At 46.2% G+C, this 25,576-nt stretch overlaps 1 protein-coding gene across 1 annotated transcript in view; it reads right to left on the reverse strand.

Annotated features, from left to right (window-relative positions):
- Positions 1-2,087: 2,087 nt before the first annotated feature.
- cnot1 (CCR4-NOT transcription complex, subunit 1) overlaps positions 2,088-25,576 on the reverse strand; it is a 37,420-nt gene continuing 13,931 nt past the window's right edge. The window contains exons 17-49 of the mRNA XM_083654228.1: positions 24,942-25,092; positions 23,130-23,343; positions 22,661-22,798; positions 22,028-22,152; positions 21,285-21,571; positions 21,116-21,194; positions 20,723-20,971; positions 20,016-20,156; positions 19,744-19,923; positions 19,448-19,564; positions 19,228-19,338; positions 18,896-18,973; positions 18,401-18,581; positions 18,014-18,168; positions 15,726-16,022; positions 13,943-14,083; positions 12,591-12,695; positions 12,367-12,486; positions 11,944-12,138; positions 11,681-11,823; positions 10,549-10,657; positions 10,242-10,411; positions 9,656-9,887; positions 9,113-9,361; positions 8,832-8,995; positions 7,955-8,072; positions 7,231-7,332; positions 6,833-7,006; positions 5,253-5,402; positions 4,980-5,160; positions 3,996-4,128; positions 3,471-3,605; positions 2,088-3,288 (exon numbers count right to left, since the gene is read on the reverse strand). Coding sequence (XP_083510354.1) covers positions 3,210-3,288; positions 3,471-3,605; positions 3,996-4,128; positions 4,980-5,160; positions 5,253-5,402; positions 6,833-7,006; positions 7,231-7,332; positions 7,955-8,072; positions 8,832-8,995; positions 9,113-9,361; positions 9,656-9,887; positions 10,242-10,411; positions 10,549-10,657; positions 11,681-11,823; positions 11,944-12,138; positions 12,367-12,486; positions 12,591-12,695; positions 13,943-14,083; positions 15,726-16,022; positions 18,014-18,168; positions 18,401-18,581; positions 18,896-18,973; positions 19,228-19,338; positions 19,448-19,564; positions 19,744-19,923; positions 20,016-20,156; positions 20,723-20,971; positions 21,116-21,194; positions 21,285-21,571; positions 22,028-22,152; positions 22,661-22,798; positions 23,130-23,343; positions 24,942-25,092 — 5,203 coding nt within the window. The 3' untranslated portion in view covers positions 2,088-3,209. The remainder of the gene's footprint in view (positions 3,289-3,470; positions 3,606-3,995; positions 4,129-4,979; positions 5,161-5,252; positions 5,403-6,832; positions 7,007-7,230; positions 7,333-7,954; positions 8,073-8,831; positions 8,996-9,112; positions 9,362-9,655; positions 9,888-10,241; positions 10,412-10,548; positions 10,658-11,680; positions 11,824-11,943; positions 12,139-12,366; positions 12,487-12,590; positions 12,696-13,942; positions 14,084-15,725; positions 16,023-18,013; positions 18,169-18,400; positions 18,582-18,895; positions 18,974-19,227; positions 19,339-19,447; positions 19,565-19,743; positions 19,924-20,015; positions 20,157-20,722; positions 20,972-21,115; positions 21,195-21,284; positions 21,572-22,027; positions 22,153-22,660; positions 22,799-23,129; positions 23,344-24,941; positions 25,093-25,576) is intronic.

Raw genomic sequence — 25,576 nt, forward strand, 5'->3', positions numbered from 1 at the left:
CTGTGGGAAGAACTAGGTCATTTGTTGCAAGGGTATCACCAGAGTGACTACGATTACGATTTTCAGACGGCAGCCCGTCTTTATTGTCACACAACACACTACAACACATGCATGCGGCCACAACACGCACTCATGCTGATGGTGGCCGGTGAAATATGTCCTCTGCATTTGACCCATCCAGGCTTGTCCTTTCCTCCAGGGGGCAGGCCAGGAGCAGTGGTCGCTTTCTCGTACAGCGCCCGGGGACCAACTTCGGATGTTGTCGTCACTGGTCGGATGACGATGACGATCTGATCTTCTGCATGTTTTTAGTGGGGGGGGGGTTATATACGGAGGAACCCCCTGGGGGAGCACGGGGAGAACATGCAAACTCCACACAGACAGAAAGGCCCTTATGACGAGATACCCCACCTGGGCAGTAGGCACTGAAGATATGGGGGGGAACACAACCACAGCGCCCACAGTGTCCCAGGCGAGAATCGAACTCAGGACCTTCTGACTGTGAGGCGACAGCTCTACCACTGAGCCACCGTGCCCCCGACTACATAAAAGACCATCCACCATCCACAAATACTGCATAGCTGGTCACCACATCCTTCAACCCCAAGCTTATCCCTTGATTTAGTATTGGTTTTAGCAACCTTTCAATGGACTTTTTACTTTTTAGGTAACTACTGATGTTCTGCTATTACACCACATCAGCTATAACCAGATTAGGTAGGCTAACTCATAAGTATGTTCATCCACTAGGCCTTGGAAACATGCCTTTTGGGGTGGTTCATTCATGGTGACCCTGATCAGCATTCTGTGAACTTGTGGCTAAAGGGGACAGAAGGGTGGAATGTTGGTAGGGATTTTTCTTTTTAGATTTTTTTTTTGTATTTTGTGGTATTCTTGGCTGAAAGTTACCTCGACTGATGTTGGCCAACAACTGTTGTTGCCAGTTTTCCTGTCAATTTCCCAGCAACAATTTGCACTTACCGCAAAGGGGTTTATACGTATTTATGCAAAACATTTCAGCTTTTCATGTTTGGTTTTGAAAGATTATGTCCAATGTAACTAGATAATCCACTTTGGCATTATTGCATATTGTGTAGGGGTCAATTTCAAAAATCGATTTTGAATAAAGGCTTTAAGACTTTAAGATTAATTGAATGTTAATTAATCTCGAACTTATAATCAAGTCCCAAGTCAAGTCACTTTTCCCACACCCAAGATACTGCAGTCTTACCTTCCTTTATAAAGGAAAACAGCCAAGGTATTAGTGCCTGTCTAATGGTCATGGATGTATTTTGGGGAGTGGGGGACATGTCCCTTGTGTCCTCCCCACTTTTTAAAAGGGTTGTATTGGACCCCTGTTCTGTGGCCCCAAGAGATTAAAGGGAGGGCTCGTCCGGGATTTGAACCCGGGACCTCTCGCACCCTAAGCGAGAATCATACCCCTAGACCAACGAGCCTGCCTCTACAGGGAGAACTGGGGCTTTAAATGTCCTGCTGTCTCATCCAGACTGCAGTTTAACTGCTCAAACTGGTGATGTGGCAGCTTGGGAGCATCAAAACTCACCTGATCAAACAGCACCCTCTGCTGGTCACAACATGTTCATTTTCTATCACATGCAGGAACCGTCTCCTGACCTGCAGTGTTCCCTCACAGCTGTGCTTCAGCCTTAGTATTATTCTTACTTTAGTTCAGGCCTCCTCATACTCTTATTAAAAATATGGCATGATTACTCCAAGCAGAAGTTACACAAGATCATCCTACGGTCTCACCACTGTGACAGGTGTCAAGTGTCAGAGGGCACACCATCCCATGCCTTTTGGCTCTGCCATTCACCAACGGGATTCTGGGCCAAAAATATTTGACTGGTACTCTAAGGCCTACAGAATTACTGTTCAAAGTTCATTCACTTTGACAGTTATGTCATTTTCGTCACAACTTTTTAGTTCTAGGACGTTCCCAGGTTCTGTAACCATGGGGATTCGTTTTGGATGAACTAATTAAAATGTACACGATACAGTACAACCATTTCTCCTTTTCTAATAAAAGCACAATACAGCATGTTTCAAAAGTAGGTATACAATTTTTAATAATGAAAAACAAAGCTGTTTAAATCTGTCATTTTTTTAACGTCATTTTAACAAAATATTTCAGCATTCAACAGTCCGTAACCAATATGTATACCTGGAAACAGGGAAAATATGTAATACACAATGACTACTGTATATAAAAATGTATACCTACTTAAGAAACACTGGGTATATCAGCACTATATACAAGTTATTCTTGTGGTCCTAAATACAACACAAATTCAGTTCAGTTTGAATGCTTTATTTCCTGTATGTATACTGCAGTTTAAGTAGCAAGAACTAAAGGCAACTAGAAAGGACTACAAAATACAACACACGGACCAATACATTTACAAAACATTCAAAATCCTTACAAAATGGGCTGTATTGGTCCTTCTTTTGTTGTTCTTCAATTTGGATCTTTGTACAAATTGTCAAGATACAATTTCACCATCCTCACTTTCCACAATTTTACAAGTGCCAGGGAGAAGCTTTCAGAGCCAGTTTCAAATGGACACACCCATCAGCAACTGTCTCTGCCACCGCACCCCCACACACACCAGAAGTTGACTGCCCCGCCCCGCCCCGGAGACTAAACTACACTTGCCTGTCCCACGAGGAGGAGGAGGAGGGGGGTAATCAAATGAAAGTAGCAGGCAGCTTCTACCAGTGAGCTTCTGAAGGAAAAAGAACATTTCAGAAAGATGGAAAAACAAAATCTTGTGGGAAGGGAAGCAAACCAGGGACTTTGGTAGTGAGTGAAAATATGTTCAGATGTCTTTACATGTCATGTTACATTATATGGGACACGTTCGTCGTTCTCCACTGTTCTCTCACTCTCCTGCGCTCCCTTTTTCCCCCTCAATATTTACATCAAAAGCATCAAAAAAATTATATTAACAGCATGTCCCAATCACTTTTTCTCCATCGCAATTCAGCCCCAGAGGGCAGAGAAAAACAAAATCAAACTCTTTAGATCCATGAGCAGTAGTCCTTTTTTATCCACATTTAGAATGAGCGTCGCTGCCAGTTTGTCCAGTGCCAACAGTAAAGGAGGAGAGGTGTGTGTGTGTGGGGCGGGTCAGCGCTGTAGCATCTCTCCCATAGGCTCCCAGGCTGGTGGGTGGGTGGGTGGACACAGGCTAGCTGGCACCAGTGCCTTCCATCACCTGCTGGGCCTGCTTCTGTCCCATGCAGCACTGCGCTACCGACTGGAACAGCCTGACACACAGAAGATGCAGGAGGAGGAGGAGAGGAGCAGAACAGTTTAACATGCCGATAAGCACAGGAGTTCTCAAATGTCCAAATAAAATGTTTAGCAAAGTAATTTCAATTTTTGATACACATCAGCGTCAACCATGCAGTGGTGTACGGATGGTCAGTTGAAGAAGAGAAGAACCTACTTTTCAATCTCGGGGGCACAGTGCACAAAGTCGTGGCTCCAGAACTTGAAGGCAGGATTCTTGATTAGCTCAATAAAGGTGATGAGGAGCCCCCAGGGGTGGGGCCTGTTCACTATCAGCCTCTCCAACAGAACCCTGCAGAGAGAGAGAGAGAGACTGCTTTAACCCATTGATACCTGATGCAGCATTTGTGCGTGTATCCCTTTAAGACCGCAAACCGCGTATGACGGTCTTAAAGGGATACACACACAAATGAGGGATATACACGCAAATGCTACATCAGGTATCAATGGGTTAATATCAAGTGGACTGAAAGATTCAAACTGTTCACTATCAGCCTCTCCAACAGAACCCTGCAGAGAGACTGAGTGGACTGAAACATATTTCAAACAACAGGTAAGGTTGTCAAAGGCTGGATTAATTAGCAGCAACATGACAAAAGAGATCCTAATAAAATACTTACTTCCCACCCAGTCCCCACACACCCACCTCCGCCCAACAGCGTCTGATAAACGTCAGTCTCACCTGGTGATCTGTTCCTGGATGGCCTCAGTGTTGGCCTCAGCAAACAGATAGAGCATGGTGCAGCTGAAGTAGTGGGTGTGGCTGTTGGGGTAGCGTAGCTGATTGGCTATCGCATTCAAGAACAGGTAACGGCCTGGAAAAATATAAACAATAAAGCAACAACCTGATTAACAGAAGTGTGTTCCACTCTTGTAGAGTCTGATTTTCAAATAGTTATTTAAACACAGATGCACTGCAGATTTTGAGGTGTCTAGGATTGACCCAAAAATAGACTGGAGGCCATAGAGCTTTGTCCAAAAGGGACCAGTTATTCGGTATCACTGAAGTTGTGAGGTCGGCTACCCAGAAGAGACTCCGGAGGTAACTAGCAACCATGTAACTAGCAACCATGTAACCAGGTAACTAGCAACCATGTAACCAGGTAACTAGCAACCATGTAACCAGGTAACTAGCAACCATGTAACCAGGTAACTAGCAACCATGGGGGAAATAAAACCAAACATCCAAAAGTGGTTCTTTCTTAGCCTGGTAAACCATCCGGTCATGTGAACTCACATTGTGTTTCGTTCTAGCAGACCGTCTGGCCTCTGCCCCGGGGTGGGCGCTTTCAGAATTTACAAAGTGCACTAGCCAATCAGGGACCTGGCTCGTAGTTGACATCGTAACCGGCCAATCAGGAACGCTGCTGGCAAAACAGTAATGGCTGCCTCCATGGCTCACCGCCTCGAGCAGTAACATCAACGTTCGTCAAGTTTAAATAGCCATAAGTGCAGTTATTGCAGAAATAGACTCAATAACAGCAACAACATCGGCGGAAAATACTTTTTCACAATTTTTCAGAGCGGATTTGACACGATCCGACGCCGATTGGCTGAAGGACTTAGCTACTTCCACCCACTGAAAGGAGGCCAGACGGATCCACGAAACAGAACGTGACTTCACGGATCCAGATGGTTTGAAGCAGGCTAGTTCTTTCCGTCTTACCCTCTGTGTCCAGGTCCACAGCCAGGTTCTGGAAGATGTCCATGTGTGCAGAGTGGGTGATGGTGCTCATGGAAGGGGTGCTGCCCTTGTTGTGGATGTGAGCGATTGCCTGTGTGCCCACGTACAACACTAGAGCGTTGATGAGCTGGATGTTGTAGCGGTTTCCCGGCTCGTTGGACACCTGGTACAGGAAGACGGGTAGGGGAGCGGGAGGTTAATGCAGGGATTTGACAGAGTGTGCCAAATCAAGCTCCGCTGCGAGTCGGTCAATACCTGCAGGTTGCTGCGCAGTTCCGAGAGGAAAGTGACCGGTGAGCGAGTCTTCAGGTAGGAGTCCAGATCCTTCTTGAACTGGGACGGCATGACGCCAGTGAAGTTGGTGAGGATCCGGGGAGCGATATTGATCTCACTCAACATGTCCACCTGCAGGACGGAGGAGAGAAATGATCAGAAACCAAATGTTAACAAGTCTAAATTGTACCAGCCATGTCAAACACTAACAGCTGATGTCCACTGCTGCACTATGCCACAGCCACACAATGTCATATAATAATAATAATCTAAATGATATGGCATTTAATTTTAGCTAGCTAGGTAAGACATTTCATATTTGGTGAGCGATTTAGAACACTTGCACATATTACACAATACTTAAATGGAAAAACCAAATGTACAAATGAAAAAATAAACGCCATCTTTCGGCAATAAATAGCAATAGGGTACTGCAGAAATGTTAGCACTTCCGGTTCCCTCGTCTCAAAGTCAATGGGACCAGGAGAGAGGGGAAAAAAAAGAACAATTATTTTGCTGAACGCAAAGTTCACCATTTCATAAACGTTAACCACAGTCCTTATTTCAGGCATTTAACCAAAATCCCCAAAATACAGAAATCCCATTCGCTTCCCGACGAGGGGAGCAGGAAGTGCATGACTTCTGGGTTGGCCTAGAAAAATACATCATGGTTGCAGTACTGTAAAACATTTTGTCAGACATTTACTGTTACTGAGATGTTTGGAGCGGGGGAGTCTGGTGCAGCGCACAGGTCGTAGACCTGGTGAGACGAGGGAGGAACCCGGCCGGTCCCGGGTGGCAACCCACAGAGCCCGGTCCCTCTACGTACCAGAGCCTCTCCCTCCCCCGGTCCCGGCAGAGTAGTTCCGGAGCAGCGGATTGAGTGGCCCTGACCGCGTGACCACCTTCGACCCTCCCTATAGGGCTGACCGTGGGTAGCTACTGGGACGTAAGTTGGGGCTTGGCCAGCCCCGGCTGGGTCACCTGGGCGAGGGTGTATGATGTTGCGAGACCCGAAACATCCTATGACCCCAGGGTACATCACTGAGGATACGTCCCAGTTATGCATCCATGCAATGTTTTTTTTTTCTTTACAAGGTTGTCATTATACTGTGCTTCATGTTTGATGCGTCGCCTCCCTTAATGCAGATCTTGCATTCAGAAATGTCAATTTGATCTCCCAAAGCAAACGTCAGAGCACATCACGCAGTGTGATGATCAGGCATTGATCTGTCTACCTTGAGGTTGTCACAGTGTGATGATCAGCCAGTAATTTGTGTCTACCTTGAGGTCGTTACAGTGTGATGATCAGCCATTGATCTGTGTCTACCTTGAGGTTGTCACAGTGTGATGATCAGCCAGTGATTTGTGTCTACCTTGAGGTTGTCACAGTGTGATGATCAGCCAGTGATTTGTGTCTACCTTGAGGTTGTCACAGTGTGATGATCAGCCAGTGATTTGTGTCTACCTTGAGGTTGTCACAGTGTGATGATCAGCCAGTGATTTGTGTCTACCTTGAGGTTGTCGGGCAGTGTGATGATCAGCCATTGATCTGTGTCTACCTTGAGGTTGGGCGTGAAGGGGTCAGGGAGCCTCATGTTGCGTGGAAAGGCACTGAGGATGAGGTTGCGGAGCTGGATGCAGTTGGGCGGGATGACGTCGCAGAAGCCGTAGTGGTAGTCACACAGGAACTCTGGGAAGTCGTGCAGCAAGACCAGGAGCACTCGCAGGGTGCCCTGAAGAAAGGAAGGACGCAAAGACAGAGGATAAAACAGGTTAGATCGATATAAGTAATCATTACATTTAACACTTTTATTCAACATATTAAGCAGTCCCTAGTATTTCAGAGCATATACGTACACACAACATATCAAAATGGATTTCATCTTTGACAATCCTGACTGAAACACGACAGCCATGTGTTCTGCAGGCAAATGGGGGAAAAGGAGAACCCGTGTACCTTGTAGAGGATTTGCATATGTTTGTTGAGCTCGACGTTCCTCAGGAACGGGGCCAGGTACTTGAAGAGGTCAATCAACAGCTGGGCGTACATGGGCCATCCCTGCAGGGTGGAGAAACAACATCAGTCTATCACACCACACTCAAAAACCCATCCCTGCAGGGTGGAGAAACATCATCAGTCTATCACACCACACTCAAAAACCCATCCCTGCAGGGTGGAGAAACATCATCAGTCTATCACAACACACTCAAAAACTAATTGGGCAAAGCAGCAACGTTTGTGTATCAATGGAGCTCCAAGAACAATCTCAAAATATTGATTGTGTGTGTGTGTTTGGTGTGTGTTGTTCTTGCTCACCTTCTGCTGTGTGTTTGGTGTGTGTGTTGTTCTTGCTCACCTTCTGCTGCGGTGTGTGTGTGTGTGTGTTGTTCTGGCTCACCTTCTGCTGCTGTGTGTGTGTGTGTGTTGTTCTTGCTCACCTTCTGCTGCGGTGTGTGTGTGTTTGGTGTGTGTTGTTCTTGCTCACCTTCTGCTGCGGTGTGTGTGTGTTTGGTGTGTGTTGTTCTGGCTCACCTTCTGCTGCGGTGTGTGTGTGTTTGGTGTGTGTTGTTCTTGCTCACCTTCTGCTGCTGCTGTGTGTGTGTGTGTTTGGTGTGTGTGTTGTTCTTGCTCACCTTCTGCTGCGGTGTGTGTGTGTTTGGTGTGTGTTGTTCTTGCTCACCTTCTGCTGCGGTGTGTGCGCCAGCATCCTGGCGATGAAGATTCGATGGGAGATGAGCTCCAGCCAGGCGTAGACGAAACCAGGTGCTTTGGTGGGTCTCAGGATGTGGAAGGTGTTACTGAAGGCAGGAGAAACACAGTCAGTCTGCGCAACAATCACACGCAGAGCCCAGCATCTGATACAACACATTTCTACTAGCATGGCCTCCTCCTCCATTCTCCTGACTGCTCCCTTTATCCCGGGGGAGTTACTGTATGTGGTGATTTTACATAACCAATGCAGGCACTTGCCTGATAGTGGGGAAAAACTAGGGATGGGGCCGATCCGATCCAATATCGGTAGCCGATATGGCACTAATTCACAGATCGGAATTGGGAATGATTTTTTTTTTTTTTTTCAATTCCAGCGCTGGCCGTAATTTGCCCATGTATAATAGTATCCTTCTTTGCCTTGTATATTTTCTTAAATTTTGTCTGCTTTTTGCAAGGTATATTTAAAAAAAATCTTTAATTGGCCAAATCTTTGCCTATAGTGTATATTCTAGAAAAATATTGGTATCGGCATAATATCGGTATCAGCAGATATCCAAATTCAGGTATCGAAATCGGATCGGAAGTGAAAAAAGTGGATCGGTGCATCCCTAGGAAAAACGCAGGTTTGGTTAATCTAGGTGTGTGTGTGTGTGTGTGTGTGTGTGTGTGTGTGTGTGTGTGTGTGTGTGTGTGTGTGTGTGTGTGTGTGTGTGTGTGTGTGTGTGTGTGTGTGTGTGTTGTGTGTTTGTGTGTTTGTGGGTGTGTGTGTGTGTGTGTGTGTGTGTGTGTGTGTGTGTGTGTGTGTGTGTGTGTGTGTGTGTGTGTGTGTGGTGTGCGTGCGCTACCAGAAGGCGGTGAGTGTCTGGAAGTTGATGGTCTCCAGAACATGTTCTGGGGCATTGAGCTCCAGCAGCAGCATGATGAAGATGCGGTGGTACGGCAGCTGTTGGAATTCTGTCTGACGGACATCGTGGTCCTGGATCAACACACCGACTACAATCCCCAGCACCTAGAGACAGACCGCACGCACATCAGTACAAAGTAGACCGGGTCCAGTCCCTGCAAAGCCAAGAGCTACACAGTATACTAAATCAAGTTTATTATCGTTATTATTATAATGTTTGACCTTGTTGAGCAGGTTGATCTTGGTGACCGTGTTGGTGGCCTCTCCAGAGTGTTTGACCAGCAGGGCGATGAGTCTGACGAAGGCGTCCAGGTTGTGGTAGCACTTGGCCCTGATGATGGCTGCGCTGGCTGCTGGGTTGTGCTGCTGCTCCGCCTGCGCTCGGTAGCTGATCTCCACGCACATCTCCGTGCACAGCCGGAAGAAGCGCGTGATCAGGTCATCGGTCTTCAGGATGCCCTGCTGGTGCATCTGGGGGGAAGCATAGAGAGATGAGAGAAGGCGAGAGATGCGAGAGATTGTTCTTAACGGCAAATGCAGATTTTCTATAGACAGTAACAGGTGGCGCTTTGGGAATGTTAAAAGGTATTGGCAGTTTTGTGGATAAACAAACTGGGACGCGGCATTCTTACGTTTGGGGACCCCTGTTCTAATTCATCGTATGTTACTTGTGCACCGGCCACACAAAGTCAATTCCCTTGTATGTGAAAACGAGCCATGGCCAAATAAAGAATTCTGATTCTGAAACCGCTTTGATTTGTTTACCTGTCCGACAAAGGCAGAGAAGGCCTTGGTGCTGTCCCTGCCAGCAGCTGCAGAGTGGTAAAGGTTGACCCATTCCCTCAACAGGTACTCGGCCTTCTCTCTCAGGCCCGGTGGGTCGTCGTATTCGGACGCCTGTGAGATCCCAGAGTGCATCATAAAGTTGGGCCCGCCGTGTGCTCGGTCGATCATGGCCTCATAGTTGGAGCGGACGACATCCATCAGCTGGGGAAGACTGGGGGAGGGGAGGGAGGAGGAAGAGAAGGAAAGAGAGGTTTAAGATCAGAGTACATCAATCAGAAGAGCACAGTTTGGTTTGAATAGTTTTGCTATAAAAGATTCACCATTTACAAAACATGGCGTCATTTAAAAATTGTCGCTGCCATCAAAGAAAAATAATTTTGATATTCGTGTTGATGACTCAAATTGTGCCCAATATCTCCACTGTATCTAGTCCATTCTGTGCCAGCAATTAGTTATTAAATGCTTGATTCTTTTTAACACTTTTTCGCTTGATTTGACTTTACAGGATAAAAGTCACAACTAATGAGAAAAAAAAATCTATCCAACTAAGTTGCAGGTCAGTTACCCCTCAGGTGCGTTGGCTCTGGAGTGTGCACTGGTCCTCATTAGGGTCTCGATGGTGTGGAAGAGGTCAGCCTCGGTGATGTGGCTGACGCTGCGCTCGTCCACCAGCAGCAGCTTCACCAACTGCATGGCAAACGCAACTGCCATGTAGTGCAGCCCGTTCTCCATAGACTGCAAGGAAAGAGACACAATTTAGCCTTATAGGTGCAACAGAAATCAATAGCTCCATCCCGGACAATATAGGCTGCATAAATCAAAGAAAGAACTAGACTAGTAAACGACTCCAAGTGAAGGTGTTAACCACGTACCTGTGCAAGGTGCAGGTCGTACTGCTGCATGTTCACCAGGTGGTTTCTGATCAGCAGCTCCACTGCCTCGACATTGTACTTGTACTCATCACGGCACTCAATCAGACATCTACAAACAGAAAGTTGGCAAATTGTCTGAAATTCTCCATTCACCTTGATGTATTTATTTACTGTGTTTTCTTCACACAAACAGCCAGGAGTATTGCCCTATATCATGGTGTTCAATTAACCTTACATCATGTACCACTAGGGGGACTGTTTCCCTCCTTTCACACTACACTTCAGTGTATGTGACTTCTCTCTAGAGCTCTCACAAAGCCGACTTAAGAGTATGGAAATATATCAGCCAAATCAATGCGGGTGCAATTCATGAGTTTGAACAGCTATGAAGGACTGGGTTTGAAATCCAGACAGCAAGATCACGGTTATGTCGAGTTTACACTACACGATTCGAGCTCCGATTTTCCACTCGGCGACAGTTTTTGGAGCTCGTCAACAAAAGCCTCCAGATCGGAGACAAACCGGTGTTGGCTCGGCGCTCGCAAATCGGCGCTCGATTGCTTATTTGTGAACCGTTTCAAAAACGTGATCCAAGAGCTCGCTGACGCGTCACAGACACCTGAAAGATATCAAGCAGGCTAAATACCTGGTCATGTCGGGGGAGCCGTGCAACAAGCTACAACCACTAAGCGCGCAAGACAGGGGGTGATGATTACAGCAGAACAAACTCCTTTGCTGTTGTCTGCAGCAGCTCCCTGAACTCAGTCTTATCATGCATCTGTCTAAAAAAAGAAAATTCAGAAGCTAAACGTTAAATTGTGTTTCCACTGGACTTTCCTCTGTCCTGTTTATACAAACAGTTTTTAGTTTTGCTGCGCTGCTCGTCATAAGGATTTATCAGGAAGACGGCTGCTTTGCTCCAAACAATGTGACTGTATGAAGTATGAACCAGCCTGACACAGCGGTTACCTGTTGACCAATTATGCTCTCCTCGCACTAGAGCAGAGTCACACACGCTGGAGCAGAGTCACACATGCTGGACAGAAGGTTGTGCAGTGTGAACAGAACAGCAGTCTGACGACTCTGAAACTCATCCAGTGTGGACGCAGCAGCATTAGTTAAAAAGGCTCACCTGGTGATCTGCTTGTTGCACCACTGCGGTCCATAGGCACGGCCATCCTGAAGGGCTTTAAGCACCAGCAGGTGGCACTCTCTGTATCGCAGCAGCAGGTCAGCATCAGCACCGCTCGTAGCATCCAGAAGACCCTCCACCGCCTGGAGAATGGACAGGAAGACTTAGTAACAGCAGTCTGCCCAGGTTAGGGTTGGAGGAGCATTCAAGGCTTGAAGGTACGGCTACACACAAGACTATTATATGGGCAGTAATTGTCCTACCTTCTGCAGAAGGCCCAGTGCAGCGATGCCATCCCTGGAGTTCCTGGCCAAGACCACAGCCTCTAGCAGACTGCGCAGAGCCTGGGTCTGGGGGTTCATGGCGAGGGCCGGAGGGATGCCGTGAAGGTGCTGTTCCAAGTCCGCCATGCACTTATCATAGATCTGAGCCACATCGTCAGTGGCCCAAGCCTGTTGCTGTTAACCCAAGACAGGAGAAATGGAATTAAGGTGTGTTGGGGTTATATATTACTGTACGTATGAAGCACACTTGCTGCTCTTGAAGAAGAGAAAATAAAATAAAATAAAATGTAATTAAATCAAATACTGGGGGAGATTAGGTTGAATGCCAAGTGTTTAATCTTCTCTTCTCTGTATTTAGTGGTGCAGAGTTTGGGATTTCTGGGGCTAAAAGAAGAACCTCACCTTCATGGGTTGAGCCAGGAAGCCAGTGGGTTGAGAGAGGTCATTGCTGGGTAGGAAGCCTGGAACGTTCCTAGCAAACTCTTCATAGACAGCCAGTTGTTTGGGGTCCACTCCTCCCACCTACAACACACACATACCAACAGTTAGATACAGATACAGCAGGTCGTCAGAGCTACTAGCTCTGGTGCAGTAATGCTGATGGTGGGCAACAGCAACGGTCCTACCTTGAGTCTGATCTGCTCAGGCATGCGTTCAGCCTGGTAGGTCAGCACCACAGGGTCACAGTAACGACGTCCCTCTTGGCGCGCGTGCTTCCTCAGCTCAAACTCCTGCAGGAGAATACAAGTATTACATCGAGGCAGAAGAAGTGCTGGGATGCTTCTGATTTGAAAATGCACTCTTATGACTGCAGGTCACAAACAAAACCCAGACACACGCACACAAACAAAAAGGCCACAAATAGGCTGATATTACGTGGCATTAAAGAATGTTATCCGTCGATCTACATAATAAAGTAGTTGGCACTTATATTGGTTCGGATTTATTTATTTTTGAATCTGGAAACTTCTACTTAACATATGTGAAACGCTTGAGGGTGTTAAAGCAGCTACGAGGAACTTTCATTTTGTGTTGAGTGCAGCAAACAATAAAAGCGCTACTGTTCGCCCGGAACGAACAGCTGCATTTCCTGAACACCGAGGCTCCTCCCACTCTCTCTCCACCCGGCTACGGCAGGCCAGGCAGGTCTGTCTGCAAGCCTGTCTGTCTGTCTGTCTGTCGGCAAACCGTGCAGGGCTTCTCAGAGTCAGCGAGCGTCCCCTGCTGTTTTATTTACTGGGTAAGGTTGACGTCACTGCTTCAATCAGTTTCACACGGACGTGCCACGTAAAGGACGCTGTGCATGGTCACACGGATGTGACACGTAAATGACGCTGTGCACGGTCACATGGACGTGACACGGAAATGACGCTGTGCACGGTCAGCGCACGGGCATTTAGAAAAACTATATCCAGATTGCAGCTCTCCCCACAGATGGTCTCATTTGCCGAGGTAGGTCAAATGTGAGGCATCCGTCTTAAATTTGGACTGTTTCATAACCAGTTAAAAGTTCTTCGTAGATTTGTCCCATGCTTGGTTTTGTCCTTTACTATCCGGTTTTTGGGCCAAAATATTTGACTGGTACTCTAAGGCCTATAAAACAACCCTTCAGCCGGAGGCAGAACTCGCCATCTTCGGCTGAAGGAGTGGAAGTCTCCCTCCCCACCCTCCTTTCAGCTGTGGCGTACGGGATGGGATCTCGGTTATACGTATAGAGAGACTCCGGTTCTTGAGGAGGTTAATAGCGATATGTGATTCGCCTAACTGACTTCTCATGGACCCTTTGCGTGGGATCCCACGCACATCTCTTGCAGGCACGTGGGCACCTTACGCGGCTGGTAGTGCCAAGCTGTAGTATTGGAATGTGAATTATATGTTTGTTTTGTTTTTCTTTCTTTCTGTGTCTGAGCCTTTTGTTTTTTATGTTTTGAAAATTGCAAAACAAAAGTTCTTTGTAGATGCTTTAAGCTAGTCTCACTGTGGCTAGTCTCTTGTCCATTTCAGGGCCAGCCTTCTCCACAGCAGTCTTCTGGATGAAGCAGCAAGCCAATTCACAGTTGTCCTGAGCGATCCTGGCGGCGGCCTCCTCCATCATCTCCCTCTGTTGGGGGGTCGGTGCCTGAGAGGATTCAACAGAGCAAGTTAGAGATGGAGGGAAGAACAAGCTATTTGAAAGAAATGGGTAGGCTAGAATAGCATGGAGATAACTGCTGGGAGTTGCATCAAATGCTATTAAAATTACCTGTGAATCTACAATTATTCTTATTTATTATTTTATTTATATCGGGGACCCTCACTGAGAGCAATACTCTTTTTCAGGAGTGCCCTGTTCACATTACATACATCATATACAGTACATACTATACATTTACTAGGTGGTTACATTACAATACTACATAACACTGCATATCTTTAGACTGTGGGAGGAAACCCACGCAAACAAGGGGAGAACATGCAAACTCCACACAGAAAGGACCGGGCTGGAGATTCGAACCCACGACCTTCTTGCTGTGAGGCGATAGTGCTGACCACTGAGCCACCGTGCCGCCCTTATAACTCCTTATATTCAGTTTCAGTGCATCTTCTTTAACCCAAAGAACATCAGCATTGAAGGAAACACGCCCCGTGTGATGTAAGTGTTAACCGTACCCCCGTGTGCTCTAAGTGTTAACCGTACCCTAAGTGAAGCGTGTGCTCTAAGTGTTAACCGTACCCCCGTGTGCTGTAAGTGTTAACCGTACCCTAAGTGTGCTCTAAGTGTTAACCGTACCCTAAGTGCAGCGTGTGCTCTAAGTGTTAACCGTACCCCCGTGTGCTGTAAGTGTTAACCGTACCCTAAGTGTGCTCTAAGTGTTAACCGTACCCTAAGTGCAGCGTGTGCTCTAAGTGTTAACCGTACCCCCGTGTGCTGTAAGTGTTAACCGTACCCTTCCACCCCCGTGTGCTGTAAGTGTTAACCGTACCCTAAGTGAAGCGTGTGATGTAAGTGTTAACCGTACCCTAAGTGAAGCGTGTGATGTAAGTGTTAACCGTACCCTAAGTGAAGCGTGTGATGTAAGTGTTAACCGTACCCTGAGTGAAGCGTGTGATGTACGTGTTAACCGTACCCTAAGTGAAGCGTGTGCTGTAAGTGTTAACCGTACCCTAAGTGCAGCGTGTGATGTAAGTGTTAACCGTACCCTAAGTGCAGCGTGTGCTGTAAGTGTTAACCGTACCCTAAGTGAAGCGTGTGATGTAAGTGTTAACCGTACCCTAAGTGAAGCGTGTGATGTAAGTGTTAACCGTACCCTAAGTGAAGCGTGTGCTGTAAGTGTTAACCGTACCCTAAGTGCAGCGTGTGATGTAAGTGTTAACCGTACCCTAAGTGCAGCGTGTGCTCTAAGTGTTAACCGTACCCCCGTGTGCTCTAAGTGTTAACCGTACCCTAAGTGCAGCGTGTGCTGTAAGTGTTAACCGTACCCTAAGTGCAGCGTGTGCTGTAAGTGTTAACCGTACCCCCGTGTGCTCTAAGTGTTAACCGTACCCTAAGTGCAGCGTGTGCTGTAAGTGTTAACCGTACCCCCGTGTGCTCTAAGTGTTAACCGTACCCTAAGTGCAGCGTGTGCTGTAAGTGTTAACCGTACCCCTGTGTGCTGTAAGTGTTAACCGTACCCTAAGTGTGCTCTAAGTGTTAACCGTACCCTAAGTGTGCTGTGTTAACCGTACCCTAAGTGTGCTCTAAGTGTTAACCGTACCCCCGTGTGCTCCAAGTCGTAACGTACCCTAAGTGCAGCAGCAAAGCTGTTCTTCAGGTTGGTGGCGATGCTCATGAGCAGTGGCTCGCGGCAGGTGATCATGGCCATGCCGGCGGTCAGGTTCCTCATCATATGGTGGGCGGCCACGCGCATGCGGGACTCCTCCGAGTCCAGGGCGAAGTCCTTCCTGACGATCTGCTCGCAGGTCGTCATGGCGATTTTGATGGAGCGATCGACCACAGGATGCACCAGCTCCTGGACCGCCCGCTCCACTGACTGCCGGACACACTGCTTCAGCTGAGGATGAGCCTGGAGCAGAGGGATCTGCCACGAGAGACAAGGGGAACACGAGAAGAGAGTCAGTAGTCATACAGGCTGAGGGGTGGAAAATAATGTTTGAGAATGATAGAGTGTGAGGGCAGTAGCGGCTCCAGCCAATTGTGGCTGGGGGGGCTAAGGGGGGGCTTAAATATTTACAGCAGGGGCTAACTTTTTCTACATAAATAGACAGTGGTTCTCTTCTCAACCTGTGGTACAGGTACCACTGGTGGTACGCGGGGGCCCCTCCCTCTCATACATTCATATGGTGGTAATTTCTCAGGTACTTGTGTAAAAAAGTTGAGAACCACTAACATAAGAAATAATAATAATATGATTGATAGGGTGTGAATTAGGCTCTAATATTAGACAAGGAGGGCCCACTGCTTTTCCTTTGAGAGCCAAATCCCCAACCCAACATTATGCATGTAAGTGCTTCAATGAGCTGAAGACTGACTGTGTATTTAGCCCTATGTCACACTGTATGTTGAGACTGATGAGTCCAGTTACACAAGGCTATATGCAGCACACGCATTTAGATGGTAAATCAAGCAAAGCCCAGCAAGTTGGGCGGAGCCAGGCATGAAATCAACAGGGCAGAGGTGTTTACAGCATTCAATATCAAGCCAGAGGACAAACAAGTATGAGGAAAAGTTCATAATTGAAGTGGAAAACCACAAAATAATATATGACACAACACATCCTTTTTACAAGGACAACACCAAGCAAGCCCACCCCTCCTCTGCTTCTCCAGTTGGGAACAATGATCTTCTGCCTGTTTGTTGTTGTATTTATCCAACATACAAATTGTCTCGCTCGATTTCACCGTGAGAACCTGTCGGTCTCATCACTCCAGCTGTCTGGTGGAGCGGAGCCGCGACGTGCTCTGCACGCAGCCGGTTAGTGTTGGCGGAGCACAGAGCACGGAGTGAAACCGGAGAACAGCTGCCTGCAACGCAACGCAAATGCAACCAGTGCAATCCCGGCGTTATGTTCACATTCACACCACACGCATGAGCACGGCGGCCAAAAAACACAACAGCACAGTAGGCAACGCAGTCTTAACAAAGCCATTATGTATATCAAATATAAATTCAATGCCCTGGGCTGGCAGGCAGCCTACCTGTTAATGCGCTCGATCCTAGAACCTGTGCTGTCCACTCCAGTCCAGTCCGTGTACAAAGCAAAATAAAGTATCTCCTTTGTGATAGCCATCAACATAAACGCTTGATCAATATAAAGGCGCGCGATACTAACGCTAGACGCTTGTTTTATGTCCATTTTCCGTAGATATTGACATGTCTTATGGAAGTTTAACTTCCGCGGTTACTTGAGAGACGCTTTGCCTTGGAGATGGAACAGGCCACTTTGAGCAGAGCAGAGGGGAGGTCCTTCTATCACACCATGCAATAATACGCGCCAGTATGGGGAGAACCCCTCTATAGAAAATGGGCCGGCCCGGTGCAGACAGCCACTGATGCTGTGTTCAAGGATGCTGGGAATTTTCACTTCTATGATGTATTAGCCTAGTTTAGTGTTATAAATTGTTTTTCTCCAAAGAAATTTCCAGGGGGGGCTTAGGGGGGGCTTGGCTAGTTTCAGGGGGGGCTGAAGCCCCCCCTAGCCCCCCCCTGGCGCCGCGCATGTGTGAGGGCAGTGAGGGGGAAGAGAGAGAGTAAGAGAACAGGGAGGAAAGAGGGAATTAGCAGCTAATGACTGTGCACTGGTGTGACTGGTGTTGTTTTTTTAAGTTTTGGTCTGAGTGAAATGTTCTATGGTCTCTCCCGATTCTAAATATAGCTGAACCGTTTGGTTTGACGAAGTAAAACTATTTTTATAAGCATTTTACGAAATGTCTATGGTAAAATAAATTGTGGATGAAAATCTCTGGTACAGTGCTGAAGCAGGAAGTAGGCGGTCACTTTGCCTCTGTACAGGGGATGGGTACGATGATACAAAGCAGCTCAGCCAGTGGTGTGCAGGGCCCTGATACTTACGTTGATATTGATGTTGATGTGTGGGGCCAGACCTGCCAGGGCGTACACGTTGATGTCATGGTAACTGAACTGGGGGGTCGGGGGCCCCGTTGTCGTGCAGGTGGTGGTGGTTGCTGCCGGGGTGGAGGGGGCGGTTGCAAATGGAAGAAAGTCTCCTGTTGGTTACAAAACGTTATTTTGATTACAATCCAGAAGGGGAAGCAGGACAGCATGCCATTTAGAGAACTGAGCAGCAAACAAGCAGACATTAAAAATGAATAAAACTCCAGTTGATCAGATGCAAATCCTAACTAAAAAAAAAATCGATCAACTCTTACAATTCAAATGTTCAGATTGAAATGTATCAGCAAAGCGCAGGAATTTGCTCAAGCAAGGTAGAGAACCCACCTGTGGTGACGATAGGGATCATCTCCTCCGGAGGCTTCATCACCTCCTTCTTTGGTGCCGACAGCTGCTCCTCCAGACTCTTCAGCTTGTCCTTGTCCTTCAGTAGAGTTCCTGGCTTCAGATCGTTGATGTCCAAAGACAAGTTCTTACACAGAACTTCAATCTCAAACTTCAAGTTCAGCTGCAATGAACGAGAGGACATATCAATGGACTGTGAAGTCAACACTAGTCAGAAGCCAAATATTGGTTCAGAGGCCGTACATAAGTTCTGGACAGTGGAATATACGTTTTGTGTTCTTGTATTGTATTTGTGTAGCACAAGAAATGGAATCATCTCGGGCTGAAGCGGTAATGATTAAATGAGCTTATATATTGACTGAATACCAGAGAGCACTAGTATCCAACTGGACTGAGCATCACATTCATCAGCACACTTGACCACATTTTTCTAAGATAGCACTGGCACGGGTACTGCAAAGAAGGGAAACGCATTACCTTCAGGTCATGTTCCTGATGCAGCTCAGCGAGAACATTCATGATTGCCATGGTCCATGGGTTCTGCGGCCTGAAGATCTACACCCGGAGACAAATAGACAAATCATTTATTACATGTTTTGTCAAAAAATAAAAAATAAAGCTGCACAATTTTAAAACCAGTTTACAGAAATGTGATTTAAGACTTCAATGATGAGCCATTATAATCCGATTCAATTAATTTTGATTAAAGAAATATATTGATAAACATTCACCAGGATATTTTTGACCAAAGTATGACATTTTATACTGGCTGGTACTCAAGTGCGGCGTTGACCTATGTAGTTACTCACCATACTCCGTAGACTGGACTCCAGGACTTTGGCCACGAAGGGAACTACATACAACAGCTCCTGCTGGCCCTTCACATAGGCTTCCAGCAGGAGAGACTTCACTTCCAGGTCCTGGGAAAGAGAAAATGATGGAAATAATAGATTTACATGCTCTTCCACAAAACACACATTTCAAATGTAGTGTTAAAAAGATGTGTATGAAGTTGTTGCACATTCTTACAGTGTAAAGGATAGGCTTGTTTTTGGCCAGTGTGATCATGCCCAGCCAGTGGCCCAGGTTCTTCAGCAGGGAGCGATCAGAGAAGTTGGCAGCTGCCTTGTCTGAGGTCAACAGAACCTGTGGAGAAGGGGTGGGGGGGGGGTTTGGAGCAGGGAGGTGAGGGTGATGGCACTTGTATAAGATGAGGCTCGTTGGGTCATACATGTAACTTCAAACATACAAAGGCTCCTTCAACCCGACTGTTATAATATGCCAAGCAATACTTGAAATCAACCAACAGAACCATTTTTTTTTACCTTAATGTTCCGATAGGTCTCGCTGAGGACCATCTTGACAAACTCGGGGTTCTTGAGTGTGTCCAGGAAGTTGGAGTAGAGACTGTGGAAGTTGGGCTCAATGCTGACACGCTTCATCACCAGGTATTGAGACACCCAGGGCATGAACTCCTCCTTCACCGTCTCTTTCAGCTCCTCAACCTGACAGCAGAAAATAAGAGATTTAATTTCAGAGGTTCTTAGGCTACAGAGGAGCATGAGATGCAGCCCAATCTTATCAAGATTCCCTTTACCTTCTGTGTCATGTTGGACTGGGAAAGGTTGTTGAAGATGAAGGCGATCTTCTCCTGGACATTCTCTGGAGGCTCTACAATCCTCTCTGTTTGGTCTGTGGCCACTAGCAAGGTGTCAATGTTGGTAGTGTTTATGGAGGGCTGCAGGCAAGAGCAGGGTGGTTATCCCTTTAACACGTGTAGGGAGCATTTCAAAAGCTCACTTTGGAGAGAGAAAACTACTTTCAAAAAAGCCAAACCAAAGGTAAGCATGTTTGTTTTCCCTGTCTCTTGGTATACTATTTTGCACAATAACAGGGGAGGACTTTCATACTCCCATCAGTGACACTGTGATAAAGTGACAAATGTGATAAAGTGACATGGCATGACTTAAAGGAACACTCCGCCGATCTTCAAACAGCTTTGTATCATTACAAAATCAGTAGTATATCCGAAAACTGTTAACGGTTTTGCAGGCATGCATTTAGTTTGACAGTTATTGATTTGAGTTAAGGTGTGGGCCAGTGGTGTACATCATGCACAAATGACATCACTGATTCACACCTTAACTCAAATCAACTCTCAATAACTGTCTAACTAAATGCATGCCTGCAAAACTGTTTACAGTTTTCGGTTAGACTACTGATTTTGTAATGATACAAAGCTGCTTGAAAATTGGCAGAGTGTTCCTTTAAGGTCTTTGGTCTTTCACAATCTGCCATACTCACAGGCACATCCTTCTTGAAGGTGCTGGGTGTGGGTCTTGTGATGGTGGTGGTTTTGGCTACTGTGGTTGTAGTGGTGGCGGTGGTGACCAGGGTGCTGGGCTGACCCGGCGGGGGGGCTTTGGGTCCGCCGGGCTGCTGGGACTGGGCCTGGACCTGTGCCAGCGCCAGGCTTCCAGGGGTGGTGATGGAACCCTGCATCTTCACCGGAGGGTCCCGTGACTGCTGGCCATACTCGATATACTGCACGCACAGGATATGGGAAGTGCAGAGCGAGAGACTTATTTATCTAGGAGTAGGACTCTCTGCCCGAGGCCACGGCCGGGACAGAGGAAGACTGCAAGAACGATGAACAGAAAGAACAAAGAATTGAGGAAATTAGGGAAACCTGTTTACCTCTTGTAAATGGTGGGGGAATTGCAAGAAGTGGCCAATTGAGGCCAAGTGTTGACAATACTGGGGATAGTCCTTCAGTCTATAGGGAGAGATTTCAGTTAGCCTGTCGGAAGTACTACGATTAATGTACAATTAAAATTCTTTAAAAAAACATTAAAAAAAAACATACCTGTTTTTGAACCTATCTAGAGCAGCGATGCCAAAGTAATACATTTTGGATCCATAAGGTTTGCGTAAAGCTTCGAGAACATATCGGAGGGCCAGGCCCAGGGCCATGTAGGTGACGAGGCCCTTCTCGATGATGCCCCCAAACAGGCAGGCGGTGATGTGCAGCTCCTTGTCCGGGTACTGGGGGAAGAAGCGATACTCCTCAAACAGGTTCCTCAGCATGCAGTTGAACACCTCGCGCTCCCGCTTGATCGTGGAGTCCTTGAACCTCTGCAGCATCTCCAGCACCTACAGGAGCAGGAGGACATAGTTTGAGGGAGATGAGTGAGAGAGGTAGAAGCACAACTATCTGGGAACCCAGAGTCTTATTTCGGCACGGAAATAGACTCTGTGACAGCCGTACATTTTTTTTTTTAGGCTTCCTGTACAGCGCGGATCTTCCGCCCGCGACTTCCACTTCCGCACAGCGGCGACTTTTAAAAACATACATTGCGTCGCTTTTATTTTGAATGCTAAACATCAAAATTTGTATATATTCACTAGCGTTTGGGACCGGAACTCTTATATTCGCCGGTACAACAACAGAGCGGAGTCTATTTACGTGCCGAAGTAGACTCTGGGTTCGCAGATTGGAAGTGCAAAAACGTGATCGAGGGTAAGGATAACCATAACAGCTTTAACACAAGTGAGGCATGTATCTACATATCTCATCCACAGACATGACCGGGTGAGGAGCTAACATACCTCATCCACAGACATGGTCGGGTGAGGCGGGTGGTTGTAGATGCGCTGGAAGTAGCTGTTGGCTTCGTCGTCTATCTCCTTACTAAAGTGCTGATTTGCCTCAGGCCACACCTGAGAGAGGTCAGCTAAAGGAAGAGAGAGAAAAGTCCCATTATCCACTTGGATGTTTTGAGTCAACAACACTGATGAGAACATGGATACGAAAAGCAGTGAATCCGTTTATGAAAAGCATGGCTACAATCTCAAAGCAACACACTTTGCATCAAAAGAATTCCAACTGATCGTGCCAGGTTAGTCCTCTTGTTGATGCTATGAGTACACATTAGAACACTATAGTGGGGCTTGTCAGCAGAAGCAGACAAAGAATGGAAGACTGACCTGTATTTCCTCCAAGATTAAGAACGTACAAATTTGCTAGGTTGTATGCAATTTCAGACATGGACGGACAGACACTGCCGAGAAGTATCCTGTCAGCCATATTGGTGTGGCACCCTGGGGTGCATAAGAAATCAAATAAAAAATTTGCAAATGAGAAATCAATCGTGATCAATGTAGAGGAAGGAAATACAGTGTTGAGCAGCAGCGGCTCTCAGTCACACCACCACCACCACCGCTTACAGGCCTTCATCTTACTCTGCTGAAAGGTGGGTGGGTTCAGGCCCGGTGTGCTCATCTTCCTGGTGACAAACGGGTCATCTCTCACTGCTGGCATTCCAAGACCAGAACCAATACCAGAGCCAATACCAGAGCCAATGCCTGAACCCAGAGGACCTGGAAGCAACACAAGAAACATCCAGCATTTATTACATTGTTTCTTAAACAAATTGTTTTTTACACTATGAAAACAGCATTTCCAAAGATGAGTTTAAAAAGGTAAGAAACAAAACAAAATTAAGATGGAAAAGAATAAGACAAGAAAATGGATAAACAAAATGGGCAAATATCAACAATAGGAAAAACATTTATGTAAAAACCAGTTTAGGTGATTCCATTCTCATCTCTCAAGGTACAATCGAACAAATAAAATAACGAAGTCAAACGGCTGTGATGCTGTTGTATTGTGATGTATATTTTGGTGGAAAATAAGGAAAAAGCGTAGTACCAGAGTCCATACCAGGGAGCTGCGACGAGAGGCTGCCAATGCCCCCAAATGGTGTGCTGGGGTTGGGGTTGGAGAGAGGCGGAAAGGCCTTGGCCGGGGACTGAGGGTTACTGAAAGCTGAGCTCAGTGAAGAGGGGAAACCCTGCATGCTCTGAGTATGGGAGGTGGCTGTACCTCCCAGGTTCAGGGAACCCATGGCTGAGAGGGGGTCGATCTGGAGGAGGGAGGAAGCAAGTCAGAGAGAGATGGACAATTCTCAGTGGGGACCAATAGAGCTCAACAGTTGCGTGAAATTGGAACGTCACCTTTGGTTCCAGGAAGAGAATTTCACCATTCATTTTCCCCCATTACTTTTCGAGAAAATCCTTATCTAAAGAGTTTTAAGCCAGGAACCAAGTCAACCGGCCAGCTAGAGAATCGTGACCATAAACATTTGATTCAGAGTTGAAAAAAGATTGAAAACAAAAAAAGTCCTGGGTACAAAATATATTGTAAGAGTGAAGAAACTACTCATCCCATAATCCAGTCCGGCATTTCCGGCCAATCAGACTAGCGGATGATTGAGCAACAGAGCGTTTCACCCAATGGCAGAGCACTCTGAGCAGTAGTGGGTGAGACCAGCAGTCTTGAATGCTGCCATTACATTAGCTCCACGGCTAATGTTATCGTAGATAAGACGCAGTTTTGTGCATTAATGTGAACGAACCAGGTAACGGATTTCAAAACGCGTGCTGGCGTTGAAAGCAGCGTGACTCGTAATAGTAGCGATAATATACTTTCAGTCACTACTTTCAGTGGCTACGTTCGTAGTAGCCTAGGAAGAGGAATTTCAATGGTGCCCTAGCACCAAGGATGTGCCACCAATCACAGATAATCATACAGCAAGCTCCACCAATCAAAGACATTGAAATTACAATTTAGAATTGTGGGTAGTGTAGTAGTTCTCCATGAAATCGAATAAAAAAAAGATTAAAAATAAACAAAGATGATATGTATATCTACAGGAACTATAGCATCGTTTCGCATTGCTCGCCTGTGGTAAGTCTACCTTACGACATTATGGCTAATAATCAAAACCTCATTGCAGAATATGAACGGGGAAATAGTCTTCCGGAACTGAGGTGTCACGTGACTGTTGAGCTCTACATCCGCCATCAACTGCAATAAATACAAAGTCCAAAATTGGAGACTTATATTTTTCCTGAGGCTTGAGACAGCATCTTGGAAACCAAAAATGACAAGATACATTTACTGCAAAGGTGCATCATCTCTAGAGCTGCCGAAAATAATCGATTCAGAGATGGATCGCGATGCTTAATAGGACGATTCTGAATCGATTAACAAATATCAAAAATCGATTATTTAATTATTTTTTTTATTTTTTTTTTATAATCAAATAAAATAGAATGTAAGTACATGCAGTTGTTTATTTTAATTATGGATCATAATACAATTCAATTCCAAATGCACTTTTATTTTAAAAGTAGCCACACATTGAGAAAAAAGAAAGTGAGAAAAAATAAATCATGTATTGCGGAAAAAGTGATGCATCGATTTAAGATTTAAGATATAATCGAATCGAATCGAATCGTAGACTTGTATAATCGAATCGTATCGAATCGTGAGATCAGTGAAGATGCACAGCTCTAATCATCTCCAGCTGGATTTATGCAATTCCAAAAAACTTCTCCTGGATAAAGAGCATTTGTTGCAGATTCAAACATAACTGCTACTATTTTTTTATACCAAAGTTAAAAGGTGTGCAGAGGCACATTGTTTTGCCCTATATACGTGGAGGTAAAACAGTGATACCTGAACAGGTGAGATGGCGTCCAGGCTGCTGGTGCTGGGAGCGCGGCCCTTCGGCATCACCCCCGGTGGAGGCTGCCGAGCTTTGTTCATTACGTTGCTGCAGTTGGCAACCATGGTCAGGATGGTCTCTGACAGCTCCTGGGTCACACTCCTGAAAGACAACAACAAAGTAGATTTTCTAGTAAAGATAACAAACAGAAAGGGCAAGAAATATCTTTGAATAACCATAGACCCGAGAGCAGGGATGCTCAACTTGCTTTGCACGCGGGCCACTTTACCTAAATGACAGGAGACCAGGGGCCAATTAATAAACAAACATTAATATGAATTTTTCTGTAGCGGATTGTAGGTTTTTTGGTCATCAGTCGGAGTTTAGTCTGACAATTGTGCGCACACAGGATAGTTAGTTAGGTTAAGTTAGTTCAGTACATATTAAGTAAGTGCCTGGGCGGCGAGCAGGTGGCTATATTTGACAATTTAGTAGTCAAACTTTAACGTTTGTTTTTATTGTGAATTAGAAAATGGTCAGGGGGCCACTTTGTACCCTATTGTGGGCCACAAGTTGAGTATCACTGCTCTAGAGCAACGCTGGTCAGAAACTCCAATCAAATTGAACAAGATAGTTTTTCAGTCTC

Source organism: Poromitra crassiceps (genome assembly GCF_964638095.1).
Source record: "Poromitra crassiceps genome assembly, chromosome: 18".
Taxonomy (NCBI): Eukaryota; Metazoa; Chordata; class Actinopteri; order Beryciformes; family Melamphaidae; genus Poromitra; species Poromitra crassiceps.